At 46.3% G+C, this 15,908-nt stretch overlaps 6 protein-coding genes across 6 annotated transcripts; 4 read left to right on the top strand and 2 right to left on the bottom strand.

Annotated features, from left to right (window-relative positions):
- The first annotated feature begins 303 nt into the window (after positions 1-303).
- Positions 304-5,769, top strand: LOC128706712 (uncharacterized). Its single transcript, XM_053801654.1, has 3 exons — positions 304-327; positions 4,405-4,961; positions 5,487-5,769. The coding sequence occupies exons 1-3, from the start codon at positions 304-306 to the stop codon at positions 5,767-5,769; spliced, it is 864 nt and encodes a 287-aa protein (XP_053657629.1).
- A 761-nt stretch (positions 5,770-6,530) lies between these two features.
- LOC128709315 (omega-amidase NIT2-like) lies at positions 6,531-7,361 on the bottom strand. Its single transcript, XM_053804302.1, has one exon. The coding sequence runs from the start codon at positions 7,359-7,361 to the stop codon at positions 6,531-6,533; it is 831 nt and encodes a 276-aa protein (XP_053660277.1).
- A 1,871-nt stretch (positions 7,362-9,232) lies between these two features.
- Positions 9,233-10,132, top strand: LOC128708440 (omega-amidase NIT2-like). The gene is made up of 2 exons (XM_053803417.1): positions 9,233-9,571; positions 9,635-10,132. Exons 1-2 carry the CDS (start codon positions 9,233-9,235, stop codon positions 10,130-10,132), a joined length of 837 nt encoding a protein of 278 aa, XP_053659392.1.
- A 1,458-nt stretch (positions 10,133-11,590) lies between these two features.
- LOC128707173 (omega-amidase NIT2-like) lies at positions 11,591-12,508 on the top strand. Its single transcript, XM_053802121.1, has 2 exons — positions 11,591-11,609; positions 11,670-12,508. Exons 1-2 carry the CDS (start codon positions 11,591-11,593, stop codon positions 12,506-12,508), a joined length of 858 nt encoding a protein of 285 aa, XP_053658096.1.
- Positions 12,509-12,901: 393 nt separating this feature from the next.
- Positions 12,902-13,337, top strand: LOC128717946 (uncharacterized). The gene is made up of 2 exons (XM_053811622.1): positions 12,902-12,998; positions 13,063-13,337. Exons 1-2 carry the CDS (start codon positions 12,902-12,904, stop codon positions 13,335-13,337), a joined length of 372 nt encoding a protein of 123 aa, XP_053667597.1.
- Positions 13,338-13,395: 58 nt separating this feature from the next.
- Positions 13,396-15,324, bottom strand: LOC128707000 (phenylalanine--tRNA ligase beta subunit). The gene is made up of 3 exons (XM_053801943.1): positions 15,267-15,324; positions 14,962-15,175; positions 13,396-14,896 (listed from the first exon to the last, which is right to left on the bottom strand). The coding sequence occupies exons 1-3, from the start codon at positions 15,322-15,324 to the stop codon at positions 13,396-13,398; spliced, it is 1,773 nt and encodes a 590-aa protein (XP_053657918.1).
- Positions 15,325-15,908: the final 584 nt, after the last annotated feature.

The raw sequence follows: 15,908 nt of genomic DNA, 5'->3' as shown, positions 1-15,908 counted from the left end.
GTTTTGTTCGAATGCCCAGCATAGTAAGTTCGTGGGACCGTGCATCATAAGTGACCGCGCGCTCGGCACGACGCCATTGTGATAAGCGTTCGAAAGCAATAGATAAGGCCAAGCGTGTGGTGGTGTGGACGTGCAGCCAGGACTGAGATAAGATAAGCGGACGGTCGTCCAGCAAAAACGCGGATCGTACGGCCGTGGTTGCCCCCGGGGGTTGTTCTGCAGATAGTCATTGTGCGGCCAATCAGCGCCAGTGTGTTGGACGGACCTCAGTGACTAGGCAAAGCTTCTAGAAATTCTTCCATCATGAGGAACCTTCTGATCGATCAGGTAAGCATTGCGAAACCGTGTGGCGGACCGGCCTGCCAGTCTTTGTGCTCCCTTTTTCCGTGATCTTCCCATTCACGATTGAGGCACCTAAATTTAGAAAACCGTGTGCAATTTTACGGAAAACCGCCGGGCCAGGGACGGAACCGTGGAAAACCGTGCCGTTTTACGGCCGGCAGTTGATTGCGCAGGAATTAAAGTTTAAAATCCACGCGAAAGGTGTGCCGCGGACCGATTTGGGTATTTTGTGGGGTGGAAATGGTTTACCAACCGTTGCCACATTCCAACACCTGAAAGTACAAATCACGTACGTTGGAAGATGTTTCGGACAGTTTCACTGACCCCTGCGGTCCGTTTGGGAGGGGGTGGTTGATGGTTGTTTCTCAATCTTGCTCACACGAAAAAGCAACAAAACACCGTCCCCAACGAATTCCGGCACGTTAAATGGACAGTGCTAAAATTAGGTGCTTGATGTCGCGAGTTGTTGTCATTTCACTTTTCGCCACCTTTCGGACGCCTCATTTCCGTCCGACCTCCAGTGACATAATCCTCGCCAAACAAAACAAAAAAAACACCCATTCTTCGTAAAATCAATCCGTGTCGATCAATCGGTGTGAGAAAGCAATGCACATATGGGCGACATGCAACAAAATTGCGGCAAAGTGGTTTTCCTTTTTCGGATGACCGAATCACTGAGCCGGTCCGGGTGTGACCGTATAAGGCAAACCTCAACCGGACCGCCGCCTCACCCACCTCAACGTGCCAACCCCAAAGCCAGCTGACGGGTTAATAATAATTGAATTTTAATGAACTCACCTACCAACGCACCACCACCACGCCACATTGCTAACGGTTTCCGGCGCTTTCGCCATCCGCCATTTGAGACGCTTTTGAGTGGCAACCGCGCGGCACCGCGGCCTCGCTAAATGCATTCACCGTTGTGGCTTTCCCAAAAACTCGCCAGATATCAACCAACAACAACAAACCGTTGCGAGAGGCGGTTTTTTTTTCCACCGCCGGTCTGTCAAGAAAATGGATCAAGATGGATTTCAACAATGGTAATAAAAGTACGGACACACGCGCTCGTACACAACTAGCCCATCATCAATGGCCATTGGCCGGACCGGTGGATAAGTCAATGAGACGGACCGGCAAACAACACCTTCCCGCCACCCACTTCCCGGTCCGGTCCCGGTCCGGTTCGGTGTGAAGAGAAGCGTGCAGGTGAAAATATATTTCCTTCGCACCATATGTGTGCATTTTCACGCACTTGCACGCGCTGCCGCAGTCCCGCGCGATGCTGCGTCTGCGGTGGTTTATGCGCACGCACATTCACACTCATCACCGCAACAGGCTGCCGGATGTCGATCGGATGGTGATCGGGTGTGATCTTGTTAGACAACATCGGGGAGCGCGTTAGGACGTGGGAAGGTTGGATCTGTCCATGATTCACTCTATTTATTCGAACTAAAACTAACGGTTTTGCGAATGGTCGCGTGGGTGGCTTCAGCATGTGTTCGACGTTGATGGTGGTCGAACTCGTTCAGCGGGTCGGTATCATTCGCAGCATGGGGAGGAGATGTATTCTTGTCCACTTATTCACTTTCGGGTATGAAGCATCGCTGTTTCGCTTGTGTTTGTGTATGAGACGGCCAAATTGACCGACAATCATTGCCAATGGAAGTCGAAATGATTTTAATAGTCTATTTTGCTTAAGGGGGTAGTTCACTGTGCAAAACATTTAATGTGAAATGGATGAAAGCGGTTGCTAAAGATTAGAATCAGCGCTCTATTCTGTTCTGATCACCAAACGAATAAAGACGTGCAGTAAGCCCGACTCATCATTATATGTATTACATTGTGGATACACAGCCATAGATGTCAAAGATTACCTATATTTCAGGACGCACAGTGTGCTACGAAATTACATATTGGTGACGTTCTATTTCTGCTTTATTACACGTACTTAGTGTTGGGTGAATCTAATTAAGATTCGTATATCAAAAAACATTTTTGACCTAAATGAATGAATCATAATCTCTACTTCAATGATTCAAGAATCCTCAAGATCTTTCCTCAAGAACCTCGTGAATCTTTGATTGTCATGAATCTTTTGAGATTCGATTCCTGATTTGAATGACTCCTCACTAAAAATTCACATGAATGACTCTTCTTAAAAGATTCATTAAGCACAACAATATACATGCAACTTCCTGTCTATGAAACATTGTTATTCAATGTTCATTGTTATTCCGTTGTTCTCCAGAAGCGAGAACCGTTCCGAAATCGTGTTCAAAGTAATTAGGGTAAATCATTAGCTTTGTATGAAATCGAGCGAACCGGTTCGTTCTTTGTGAAGAACTGAAAGAACGGTAAAGATCTTTCGTTCTTTTGCCGCTCTTCAAGAAATGTGTATCTCATACTTTATCTCGTTCCTATAGTTCGATTAACCTACAGTTCGCTAAATCGATCACTCGGTCGGCCGGCCGGTCACTAAGTGTTCCTATATTCGACGGGTAGTTCGCTAAACCTGCCGTTCCAGGTCGCTCCACCTTCGTTACACTCCGTTCAACCTGCGTTACAATCCGTTCAACGTGCGTCATTCAACCTGCTTCACAACTTATTCAATTACTTTTACATTTAACGCACAATTCAGCCAACCTGTCCCCATGCATATAGTTCAACCTGGGGGTGCACTTAAAATAACTGATCGGACCATACAGGATCTATGGCTCGTTTAGTTCTTGTGACGCACCTCTAAAAGGAACGTCAAAATATGATGACAAAACATGATACTTTCATAAAGGTCACAACGCTATCGTGTTTCAAAAGCTTATCTAACATAAACATCTTATCGCTGTTCTTATAATCTATATTTGAAGCGCTTATCAATATTGTAAAGAATAGAATTTCCTTTCGAAACTAGTTGTTGATATGCTGTCGAATTTCAGTGCAATAGTTTGATACGTAAAAGTCTATGTTAACCGAAAGATCAGAAATAACATCACAAACATTTTGTCCAAAGAAGTATATTTGCTCCCTCGAAAAATTTGCCGAATGCAATGAATAATCAAAGTATTTGTGGAACCATGACATACCACAAATATCGGAACACGGAATGCAACGTAACATCACATTTTCCAATTCGGTACCATTACTAACCATTGCACAGTTGCTGTAAATCACCTTCACGGGAAAACAATCACATTCTTGTATGCTCTACTTCTTACTCATGCACTTAAAAGGCAACCCCAACAAACACATCCTGTGGCATTGCGTCTGCTGTTTAATTCAGTTCCCTCTCTGTCAGTGTTTTTTTTAATTATAACACAAAATATTATCCGCATACACGAGGCCCCATCTTCCCACCGAATGCAGTTCTCGGCCGGTTTCATGCAACCGGCGTGCAATGATGCAATGGCGGCACAAACTTCCTCCACCAAAATACAAGCGCAAAGCAAAGAGTCGAAATGATCTTCTGCTTTGGTTCAAAAAATATTGGCCGCTCCCAAAAAAAAAAACCCGCCCAACGAACACACATACCACCACCGGCATTTCGCGTCCAAATTAGACGATGCGAATCGGCGTCCTCTGGGTGAGGGTGGCGTTGCGTTGCTGTAGCTGGTGATCGTGAACTAAGCGGATTTTTGTTATTTTTAACCCAACCGCGAGTGTCTTTGTTGGTTGGCGGAGTTGAATTTACACGTACTCAACGCAAGATGAAGAAAATAAAACATATCAAGCGCGTCCTTCCGTGCGCCATGAATGGTTTCCTTATGCTGTGTTGGTTGTGTTTCGCCTGTGTGTCATCGCTTTTCCGACTGGTGGGCGAATGGCTATACAACAACGGGACGAGGATGCGTCACCCCCCCCCCCCCCCCCCCCCGTCCTACTCGTAAAATATACGACGCACTTTTATCTCACGCGACCGATGAGTAATGTCGAACTTGAGCGACACGTGACGCCAATCGGATGGCATGCGCTGAGGAATGTTTGTACGACACTGTACGATCTTAACCACTGTGTCTACCCATTTTCTTATTCTCTCTTTCTCTATCTCTCTCTCTGTGCCGTTCGCAGATCCGCGAAGATGGGTTCGCCGTGATCGATGACTTTCTGACAGCGGACGAGATACAAGATCTGTTAAAGAATGGCCAGAACCTCCACAAGGATGCACCGAAGGAGGAGCGGAAAGTGTTCAGCGCGAACGCGGACGGCAAATCGGCCCAAAGCCGGGAGCAGTATTTCCTCGACAGTGCGGACAAGGTGCGATATTTCTTCGAGGAAGGTGCCGTCGGTGAAAACGGTGAGCTGCTGGTCGATCCATCGATTGCGCTGAACAAGGTGGGACATGCCCTGCACACGGAACATCCAGCATTCGAGGAGATCACGTTTTCGAACCGCGTGAAGGAAGTATGCTGGCAGCTGGGATTCCGACGACCGGCCGTCGCGCAGAGCATGTACATCTTCAAAAATCCGGGCATTGGCGGGGAGGTAAAGTCACATCAGGACGCCACCTACCTCTACACGGAACCGAGCACAACGATCGGTTTCTGGATACCGCTCGAGGATGCCACACTGCAGAACGGGTGTCTGCACTTTATCAAAGGTTCCCACAAAAGCGGTGTCCACCGGCGGTAAGTTATAATGGGTGACATACATCTTCTCAGCATCTTTTGCCTCCAGGCACCAATGACTTTCCAAAAACTCCTCAGACAAAATCATTTTTATACATCTTTAGTGTAGAGAGTGTTGTACGAATCATAAATCGCCATAACAAGGTATCTAAAATCGCCAAGAATTCTAGACCCTTCAAGAAATTCTAGACTCTTCAATCTCGGAAGTTTCCTGAGCCTGCATGAATTCTAGACTCTTCAAAGATTTTAGAATCTCAAAAATTTCCTAAGCCTCCAAGAATTATTGAATCTTAAAGGATTCTGGAATGTCCAACAATGTTGACAGCTAGCAAGAAACTATAAACTTCAAGGATTCATGAGAAGTAATACTTTCGAGATTCTATAAAAAATCATATCAATTTCACAAAACACATCTTCTCCAGTGATTTATAGTTCGCACATTATTCATGTCCATTTGGAATGTTTTGATGTGCACTGTGTAAAACGCTGCATCGATCTCACCCACTGTTCTTCCGTTTCCCACAGATGGATCCGCAATCCGGACAAAAATGCCGACGAACTGCTCGTCTACGATCGACCGGCACCGCTCTACCCGCAGTCCAACTTTGTCGCCGTACCGGTAAAGGCCGGTTCATGCGTCCTCATCCACAGCCAGGTCGTGCACCGGAGCGAGGCAAACAAATCCGAACGTAGCCGGCACGCGTACACCTTCCACGTGATCGAAACCGAAGACTGTGACTATTCCAAAGAAAACTGGCTCCAACCGGCGGAGGATCGCGCATTTCCGGTGCTGTACGAACGTAAATAGGCGTAAATCGGCAGGCAAAATTTGCTTTAGGCTTTAAGATGTCGCATTCTCGTCATCCGGCAAACAGGCGGTGCGGTCGCGAATTGTCTCTCTGTAATTTACGTACATGTACAACATTTTTTTCTGCGTGCGAGTGTTTTGAGTGTATTATCTTTCTGTAACCGATCATGTAACGCAACCGATCCTTAGGCTCTCGCTCCGTGCCATAGATGTTTATTTACACTTCGGCGTTTAGCGACCGGTGCTGCACTCCGTGGCACACGCCGCTGTCTCTCCCCGTGTCGAAGATAGTCCGGTAGCCCTGATCGCAAACGGTACCCCGAAGGTAACTGCACCGGAATTTAAGCTACGTAGCAAAATGTGAATAAAACAACTATTAAATTGCTAATTACATGAATAGTGTTTCCTTCCCCCCTCCCCCTCTCTCTCTCTCTCTTTGCATCATTGCCTGCGCTGATCAGGTGGCAGTGATCTTTTCCCCTTTTGTGCCTTTCATTTCAATGCCATTTCGTCACGGATGGGTTGTGATCCGTGTTCGCCGTAGTGGAAAGAATTGCAGGACAAGAAGCACAAACACTTTTCCCTTTTGTTTGTTATCGGAAAAAAGCCCCAAGACAAGGGTGCGGTTGAGTTAATTCGCAGTTCGTGGTAGTAAGGCATGATTGTTAAGATTTATTTAGTGGCTCGTTATTGCCCATTAAGTGGACTAAGTGGTATGGCATAAGAAGAAAAAAAAACACATCTGGTCCAAATAAAATTGCTCACTTCCTAGCCTTTAGTTCGTAAATGTCGGTACGCTTTTGTCGTAGGATCGGTATCTGTTGTTTAATCTCATCGCACAGCTTAAGATCGATGTCCGTGACTAGCAGTTCCTGACCTTCCTTTGCCCGGCACAGCACCCGACCCCAAGGATCGCACAGCAAAGAATACCCGTACGCAACGTAGTCGGTCGTTGGATCCCGCGCCGGCGACACCAGCGCCACAAACATCTGATTGTCCAGGGCTCTCGCGCGTCCCAGCAGATCCCAGTGCAGTGGTCCAGTGTACGGATCGAACGCCGACGGGAAGATCATCATATCGCAGCCAAGCTCGCGATAGCACGCCGTCAACTCGGGGAACCGCTTGTCCCAACAAATGCCAAGCCCAATCTTCAGCGTGCCGATGGAAAACGTGGCGAAACGATCACCTGCGGCCAGGGCGGACGATTCCTGGAAAGTGCACCGGCCAGGGATATCTATGTCGAAGAGATGCATCTTCCGGTACTTGCACAACAGTTCTCCCTTCGGGCCAAACACCGGGCAGGTGTTGTACAGTTTAGTGCCATCACGTTCCGGGTATGTTCCACCGACCAGATATACACCCAGCTCGGCAGCTACCTTGGCCAGTGCTTGGCTTGTTTCACCACGCGGTATCTCCTCGGCATGGCGTCCAAATTCGGACGTACTGTACGGTGAGTTGAAGCACTCCGGCAGGATGATCAACCGCGCTCCGCGATCCTTCGCTAGCCGAATCTGTGCGATCGCATTCGCGATGCATTCCTTCTTCGTTGGACGGCCGTACAACTGCACCAAAGCAACACGCAGGGTAGACATTTCTGTACAAAATGCACGAACTGATCGGCAATACCGGAATGATGGTTCCTGATCAACTGCTGCTCACCTATCTTTGCTAGCGCTTTATATAAAAGCTCCAATCAAGCCACACATCGGTGGCTTATCGATATCGAACCATTCCGATGCACTAAATTTGCTAACGTGTCAACACCATCACACCACCGAGAGCAAAATGAGTAGCTCGGCGGTGGCAAAGGTTGACCGGGTTGCTACCAATATGATAAGAGTGACGATCGATTCCGGGAAGCGTATGCCATTTACGAAAGGGCTTGTATGAAATCGTTCGATTATCATTTGAAAAGAAAAACATACTGCAACAAGAGCGAAATAATTTGCAAAAGGCAATCAAAGCTGCAAGCAATGTACTCTATTTAAGCAAACTACCAACCTCCTATGAAGAAAATGGAAATATTCAGTGCTGGAATAGTCGCTCATACCTACTTACTTATCAGCTGTTTCAACTGCTTCGTATGGTATGCTGCAGAAGATCTCTAATCCGGTCCACTTCCGTCGTCTAACTATCCAATATCCCACCCTATCTGGCGGACGCATCAACGCCATCTCACCATCTCAATTTGAACCTACCGTTCAAACGCCTCATCTGTCCTCTGTCTCAGACTTTTCAAACTCTTGGATCGTCCGGTGTTATTCTCATGACATGACACCGGAGCATGACGTGTCTAATTCATTGTACAGCTCGTAGAGCATTAACTTCTCAAACGCGGTTAAGAGATCTCCTGAGTGTTGGACTAAGACCATGCCTCAGAGGTGTATGTGCGTACCAGAACTATGGAGATTCTATAGAATCCCAACTTCGAACGTTGCGACAGGTGTTCTGAGTGGAACTTTCCTCAGACTACAGAAAGATCGGTTGACAGCCAGCACTCTAGCGCGTATCTTTTCTTCAATGCTCTTGTCGGAGTCGATCGGTATTGAATATTCGCTCAGCATCACTATAATTGCTTTGCAACGCCAAACAAAGACTACCTATCGGGCGTAACCGATTGCATCGACGCCTCGTGGAAAACAAATGCTAAAGATCGCAATTAATCATCATGCAAACAATACTCAAACCTTAAACCTTGGGATTTCGTAGCTAAAAGCTGAAACAAACCTTCTGAACTTACATTGAACAACTGGAAAACTTATTTTTTAAATACTTCCCAACGTTTGGTGCATGCAGAGGAAGACTGATGCAGTTTGTATTTTGTTATCGCAACACATACGATTGATGGATCCGCTTGAGAGATTGCAAAGTGATTGTAATTGGTCGATTAGTGGCATTTAATTATTACCTGTGCAATAAAAAATGACCAATAACCAAAACTAAAACCCGCAAAACGACCCCAATCGGTAACGCTAGTGTTAATTGATGACATCGAAACAATTCGACACGTTTATGCGCTCGGTAATCGATCATGGCTTTGTCATTCTGTAGTTTTCGTTTTGTTTCTTTTTCATCCACCATCCATCTCATCTCGCTCATCTCGTTCGGTAGGAACTTCGCTTATCGACAGACCTCAGCAATAAACAGCTGTACGGCCATCGTGCGTAACGTCAAAACAAATCTCTGTCCGTAACCGGTCACCCGGTCGCCGTATGGTTTCCGGGGGTCAAACAGGCAGCTTGATAGCTGATACCAGCATCAGTACAATCGACACCCTGTCCGCGGAACAGATGGTGTTCCGAGCGTGCAAGGTGCAGCAGCAGTTCGGGAACGCACTTGACCGTGAGTAGCCGCCAAAGCAGTAGTTCGTGAGCCGTAAAGTGCAGTGTACGCTAAATTCTGACCCCGGGAACCACACTGCAATAGCAGATTGTTGTTGCATTCCCATATCGGTGCTGCCAAAATGACGATCAAGATCGCGCTCGTACAGCTGCGGGTGGTTGGTTCGAAGGAGAAGAACCTTAAGAATGCAATCGATCTTATACGCATCGCAAAGAAGGAAAAGGAGGCGAATGTCGTCGTGCTACCGGAGTGTTTTAACGCACCGTACACGGCCGACTCGTTGCAGGACGTGGCCGAGGAGATTCCGAGTGGTGAAACATGTCGCGCACTGTCGAATGCTGCCCGCGATTTCGGTGTACACGTCGTTGGTGGTTCTATCGTCGAATCGTTTAGCGGACGGCTCTACAACACCTGTACCGTTTGGGGTCCGGAAGGTGATCTTGTGGCAACATATCGGAAGGTAATGTCCCATCGACTCCCACAGCTAGCAGTGTTCTGGAATCTGTTTCTTATCTGTTTTCAGGTGCATCTGTGCGATTCGAGCCTCAGCGGCAAGACGACGGTAGCAGAAACGAAACTTTTCACACCCGGTGACAAGTACGCCACGTTTACCGTTGGCGAAACGCGCATCGGGCTGGGCATTTGTTGGGATATGCGGTTCGCCGAGTTTGCCACTGCCTATCGTTCGATGGGCTGCGATTTGCTGATCTACCCCGCGGTCTGTGATGTACCGACCGGGGAGCAGCACTGGGAGCTGCTGGCCAAGGCACGTGCGCTGGACAATCAAACGTTTGTGGCATTCTGTTCACCTGCGCGGGATACACACGCCAAGCTTATACCGTACGGCCATTCGCTTGTGGTCGATCCTTGGGGCCGCGTGATCCAGCGGGCTACCGAGTTTCAAGAAATCGTAGTGGCGGATCTGGTGCTGAAGGAGCTGTCCGTCGTGCGCCAACGGATACCGGTGTTCGACCAGAAGCGAACCGATCTATACGAGCTGAAGGTCGGCTGTTCTGTCTGAAACGCCATTCCGCGATCATCGCGATTTGCGATTGCGAATCACGCCATGATGATCGCGACGGCACGATGATTGTGTGTGTTCCTTTTTTTTTTGTTTTTCCTTAGTGTTATGATCATCTTTTTGCTATATTGTGTGCAACGTTCGGTTTAAGAAGATCAAATGTTAAATCATCTTTCGTATGGTACAGTTGCCACTTTTTTCGGTTTACTGATAATGAATAAAAACATACTCTTTTGTAATAGTCTAATGATGCAGATGCAACGAATCATGGGTGTGATGTTTTCATAGCTATTGCGAACAGAAGTCATGGTCACATGCGACTAATCAGTGTCTATTATCATTCTAAATGAATATACAAGTGATGTATAAAAATATGTAAGTGATTTTTATAAGATTCTATCATACCTCATACAACCATGTCGTTATAAAGCGAGGAACCTTGCATAATTTTATAGCATAGTTTTCTTTGTGAAGTGAGTAATTCTGCTTGAATATTGAATTTTAATACCAAAGAAGGACCATTCATCAACTTGATCCACCGACTCCCTATCCGGCTTTGCTAGCAATTACTTTTGTCGCATCACCGCAACTTCATATGAACTAGGATTTGAAAAATCTTAATAACATTCCATATTCTCAAACCAGGATGAGAGAAGAATAGGAGAGCTAAAATAATCTGTTTACCGTAGTTAACAGTTTCAATGCAGCACCAAGTCCTACTTGAATCCACTAAAGCAGCGTCCCCTGAAGTGGTAGCCCATGGACTCACATGCAACTCATGCAGCAACTTCTCCAACAATTCACATGAAGTTTTTCTTTTTCACATATTATTCAATTTCTGCTGATATTATTCCTCAATCAATCCTCATCAACACTCCCACAATAATGCGTGAATTAAATGTTTTACATTAACAGCAAAGAAAGTAATCCAAACCATCTGAAAAACTTAACAAATACTAATATAATACGTTATACAACTGTCATTCTATTCGTTTGTCAACAAACCGTATGTCGGCAGTTGTCAAAATTTCGTTCGTCGGGTATTTTGTCGTTATCAACAGCAACAACATTCGGAACAATTGTTTGAAAACCAGCTGATAGGTGTATTTAAGCAAAATTTTACATTTTATCAGTGCACTTGTGTTTCAAATTAAAAGCCTATAATCTCCTTCTTTCTAAAGTTAGTCTTTTCTAACTTTGGAAAAGCTTCCTGATATTTTAAATCGTGATAAGCGGAAAACCATTCCAGAATTGAGTCTTTACAAAGGTTTGTTTATTTTGTGTAATACGTATTCCTACGTATCCCCCGTATAGATCCCGCATCTACATAATCCCGCAGTGATAAGACTGTACAATCAAAGACCAGACACAAATAGGATGTGCTTTTTTCGTTCTGATTATCTTATTATATAGGAAAGACAACGTTTCCAGATTTGTTTCCCTTCTTCACGATACCACATGAACACGATGGCTCGCGGTAAGCAAAAAAGATTTACAACTAGTTTATTTGTATTAAATGCGCAATCTTTAGTCGCAGCTGGGTTTCGCATTGCCTTGCTACAGTTGAAGGTTGGTACAAGCAAGGCACAAAACATCGAAAACGCTCTATCGAAAATACGCTTTGCTGTGGCGGAGAAAGGTGCCCGCGTGGTAGCTCTGCCCGAATGTTTCAATTCGCCATACGGAACGCAACACTTTCATGCGTACGCAGAAGAAATTCCTACCGGTGAAACAAGCCGCAGCCTGGCCGCGATCGCGAAAGAACTCGGCATCTACCTGATCGGTGGCACCATTCCGGAGAAATGTACATTGGATAACAAACTGTACAACACCTGCACCGTATGGTCGCCAGAAGGTGCCCTAATGGCAACGTACCGTAAAATTCATCTTTTCGACATTAATATACCGGGCGGGATCACTTTCCGCGAGTCGGACGTCCTGACGGGTGGCAGCAACCTAGCGACGGTGTCCATCGAGGGTGCAAAAATTGGCATCGGCATTTGCTACGATATACGATTTGACGAGCTGGCACGGCTTTACCGCAATCAGGGTTGCGATATGTTAATCTACCCGGGTGCATTCAACATGAAGACGGGACCGTTGCATTGGGAGTTGCTTGCACGGGGCCGTGCGAACGATACGCAATCGTACGTGGCAACAATTTCACCGGCACGCGACGCATCAGCAGGATACGTGGCCTGGGGCCACTCGATGGTGGTCGATCCGTGGGCAAAGGTTATCACCGAGGCGAACGAAGACGAGGCAACGGTAATTGCGGACGTGAATCTCCAGACGGTGGATGAAGTGCGGGCACAAATTCCGATATTCAGCCAACGCCGAACGGACCTCTATAAGACGGAAGCTTTGGAGAAGTAATGGAGTAGGGTGCATCTGTGATATGTACCGAAAGTTGGCCATTTTGCATGTAAGAAAAATAATCTGTTGAAAATATACAAAAGTCTATATCCCTTTTCTCACATAATATTTGATAATGGAGCTGTGGTTTCTACTTGCGGTTCAACGTGCTTCGCCGTTTAGCTTGGTTTTTGGTTTCGAGGTTATATTGCTTCCATTGCCAATAACAAACGTTATCTCAGGAAGATGAAATATAACCACATAGATAGCTACTATTCACAGCTAGCTACTGATAACGAGCAACCGAGAATTGATAAAATGACTCACACGGAACACTACATCGTCGTGGCTCGAACCAGTTCGATACCAGTTTTTGTTTCCTTCCGGACACGTTACAGCAAACTCTGACATGCAATGCAGAGCTATACGATTGTAGTTACCTTTCTACCACTTCTCAGTGTGATCGGTTGCAAAGCAAACTGCAACATTAAAATAGGCGAACAAATTACCGGTAAGTGAGCGGTTTTATATGCAATCCAACGTATCGGGTCGCTAATTATTGGTACTGATTTAAGGGGAACAATTGCTGCACAATATCACCATCTCGAAAGGCCCGCTGGATGTGGAACAAATAATTGAAATGGAGCTTGATTATCGTGTTAGCCCGCTACAAAACGAAGAAATCAGCTACGTACAACTCGTTGGAACCGGCCCCGGATGTTCCGCCATCATTAGCAATAGTGTCGATCGCAAAAAGCAGCTGCTTGGTACGGTGTCCAGTACAACCCAGCTAAGAGAATTTTCCGTCAAACTGTCAGTGTATGGTTTTCTAAGAATAAACGGTAAATAACTTTGCAAGAAGCGTACAAACTGGGCAAAGAGTTTTATTTCCGATCAAACGAACCGTTCTAGACAAAATATTCCATATTGAACTCTACTACCGAACACGGCGTAGTAAGCTCGAACGCTTGCAACACCGTCGGATGCAGCACACCAATCCGTCCAATTTCCGTGCCCTTGTAAAGGACCGCAGCACAACGGCCCGGGAAGTAGGCCGGATCATCGCATGCCTGCAGATAGTATCCGTTCGTCCTATCCCACGGTACTTCCAGCAGCTGCATCACACGGTCCAACAATCCGTGCACCACCTCGAACCCGGCCGTCTTATTACAGTTTACCGCACACACCCGACGTTCATTCTTGGCACCGACTTCCGATTTGCTATCCGCCAGCACAACATCCGACACCTCAAAAAGCTTCAGCGGAAGAGGCATTTTGCGATTGGCTGCGAGTGTTTTTAACAAACCCGGTATTAGCGTCGTACGGACCACTTCGAATTCCAGCGTCTTCGGGTTGGCAATGTGCACTGCCGGGATGTGATCGATGCTTGCATTCATCTTGACCGCAATATCGTCTCGTGAGCAGAGCGTAAATGTCAGCCCTTCCGTAAAGCCTGCCTGTGCAATCTGTTCCCGCAGTTGTTCGGTCAGCTTGTTCAACGGGTACTGCTTCGCAATGTGCATCTTGGCCGGCAGCGTTTTCGGGATACGATTGTACCCATAGGCGATGGCTACATCTTCGTAAATGTCACACACGTGCAGCATATCGTGCCGCGTGGGTGGAATTTCCACTTCCAACGTGTCCGGATCGGTTTGCTTGGTCGGAAGCAATCGGTTCAGCAGCGTCGTCATGTTCTCTGCCGATTCATTCAACCCGATGTACGCGTTTGTCTTGGACACTGAAATCGTTTCCTTCCGAAAGGCAAGATCCGGATACTGCTTAGTTTCACCGCTTGCCGATACGACATCACAGTACTCGACGGTAAATTGTTTCGCACAGTGCGTGGAAAACATGCATACAAGCGTATCGAGTACGATGCGCGCCTTGGTCAAATCGGTTGCAGTGCACTCGATGAACACGTTTTTCGTTTGCAGCGAAATCTTCGAATGGTCGCCATTGATGATCGGTGGTAGCGATAATACCACACCCTTCGCATCGTAAATCACCGGATACACAGGGGAGTCACGGATGATGGGAAGGTATGCCTTCAGCTGGGCGTGCGTCGAGTAGAACTCCATCAGCTGCTCACCATTCATCGCTTTGTCCTGGTTCAGCGGCACGAAGCTAATGTCTTTCGGCGGCTTAGCATCGTATGTGAACGGTCCCTGCAGGGTGTCTAGATCGTGCGTTCCGATTGCGACCAGTGCACGCTTACGGCATATGTTTTGATGAAGTTTATCCTGCAGATCGATGAAACTGTCGTACGAATCCTTCGTGAAGGTAATATCACGTAGGACGGCCGCTACCGCGAATGGACGTATTAATGCAGTAGATTTCGTAACGATCATCTTTTGCGGTGCCGAACCCTTGCCGGCTGGTCCGACCTTGGTGAATCTGGGAAACTTGAGTCTAAAATTTATAAACGTTTGGTTTATGTACGAGCTTCATATTTTGTGACCAATGATCATGCTTACTTTCCAAGGAACACCTGCAACCCCATTACCAGTCCTTCTAAACAGAGCAGATCGTACCGGTTGGCAGGAATGTCAATACGATAGATTATTTCCTCCGATGCATCCTTGGCGGCTTCCACCTGACCCTGTTCCTTGGTGATCATCTGCTTTTCCGTCGTGATCTCGTCCAGCTCCAGGCCAAACTCGAAGCATAATTTTTGGAATTCATCATCAGCTGTAAATTATACATGAACCGGCATCCGGCAGAGTATTACACGACACATAACCTTCTTGCTCGTCCGGTTCACATGAATTTCGATACTAACTGTATGTTTTACCAAGAGCCTTGAACAATAAGTCACGTTTCACACCGACGGTAGGCATTTTTGGTTAATGAATATCGCTCGTTCTCGGGCTGGAAGTTAAATTTACAGCACGGCAAGTTATCTACACCGAAGGATATTTGTTGTTGCCAACACACCGAAAGCACTGCTAATTCTGCTGTCAATCAGATTTTGACGTCTATAAGCCACAGTTTAGTTATACCGACAGCCCACAGATGTTTTTCGAGAAAGGCAATGCAAAAAATTAAGTTATTTTACGATTGATTTTTTAAATTTGCAGTACAACTTCATGTATCAGCATTCATGATGGAATCGCCAAATATGCTTCAGATACATTGTAAAGGTACGCAAAGTTGCAAGTTATTTGATATCCAAAAAAAATTCAAATTTCAAACCATTCGTTCGCCAGCATTTGGGAGGCTACCTTGTACAGCAGCTATTGTACAAAATGTCTCAAATTATCTCGAGTGTTTAGTTGACGAGTAAAAGTGTTGCTTCGGGCTCTATCTTTATAATAATCACCAATAGTAAATACCATTTCAACCGCCCTCTGGAACGTTCGATTTATTTCCAGCGCAGAAACATCCTTGCTTGCAAAAAAGTTTCCTGGACAAATTTGCTACT

This window comes from Anopheles marshallii, chromosome 2 (genome assembly GCF_943734725.1).
Source record: "Anopheles marshallii chromosome 2, idAnoMarsDA_429_01, whole genome shotgun sequence".
NCBI classification, from domain to species: domain Eukaryota; kingdom Metazoa; phylum Arthropoda; class Insecta; order Diptera; family Culicidae; genus Anopheles; species Anopheles marshallii.
Note: the sequence above shows the minus strand (reverse complement) of the source record. Positions and strands in the feature narration are given on the sequence as shown.

What these genes read in the sequence shown, in the direction of transcription:
- LOC128706712 (XM_053801654.1), top strand. Translation starts at nt 304, where the DNA reads ATGAGGAACCTTCTGATCGATCAG. An exon ending in GGAACCTTCTGATCGATCAG is followed by an intron (nt 328 to 4,404) that starts GTAAGCATTGCG and finishes TGCCGTTCGCAG; the next exon opens with ATCCGCGAAGATGGGTTCGC. An exon ending in AAAAGCGGTGTCCACCGGCG is followed by an intron (nt 4,962 to 5,486) that starts GTAAGTTATAAT and finishes CGTTTCCCACAG; the next exon opens with ATGGATCCGCAATCCGGACA.
- LOC128709315 (XM_053804302.1), bottom strand. Translation starts at nt 7,361, where the DNA reads ATGTCTACCCTGCGTGTTGCTTTGGTGCAGTTGTACGGCCGTCCAACG.
- LOC128708440 (XM_053803417.1), top strand. Translation starts at nt 9,233, where the DNA reads ATGACGATCAAGATCGCGCTCGTACAGCTGCGGGTGGTTGGTTCGAAG. An exon ending in TTGTGGCAACATATCGGAAG is followed by an intron (nt 9,572 to 9,634) that starts GTAATGTCCCAT and finishes ATCTGTTTTCAG; the next exon opens with GTGCATCTGTGCGATTCGAG.
- LOC128717946 (XM_053811622.1), top strand. Translation starts at nt 12,902, where the DNA reads ATGCAGAGCTATACGATTGTAGTTACCTTTCTACCACTTCTCAGTGTG. An exon ending in AATAGGCGAACAAATTACCG is followed by an intron (nt 12,999 to 13,062) that starts GTAAGTGAGCGG and finishes TACTGATTTAAG; the next exon opens with GGGAACAATTGCTGCACAAT.
- LOC128707000 (XM_053801943.1), bottom strand. Translation starts at nt 15,324, where the DNA reads ATGCCTACCGTCGGTGTGAAACGTGACTTATTGTTCAAGGCTCTTGGT. An exon ending in GGCTCTTGGTAAAACATACA is followed by an intron (nt 15,176 to 15,266) that starts GTTAGTATCGAA and finishes TATAATTTACAG; the next exon opens with CTGATGATGAATTCCAAAAA. An exon ending in TTGCAGGTGTTCCTTGGAAA is followed by an intron (nt 14,897 to 14,961) that starts GTAAGCATGATC and finishes TATAAATTTTAG; the next exon opens with ACTCAAGTTTCCCAGATTCA.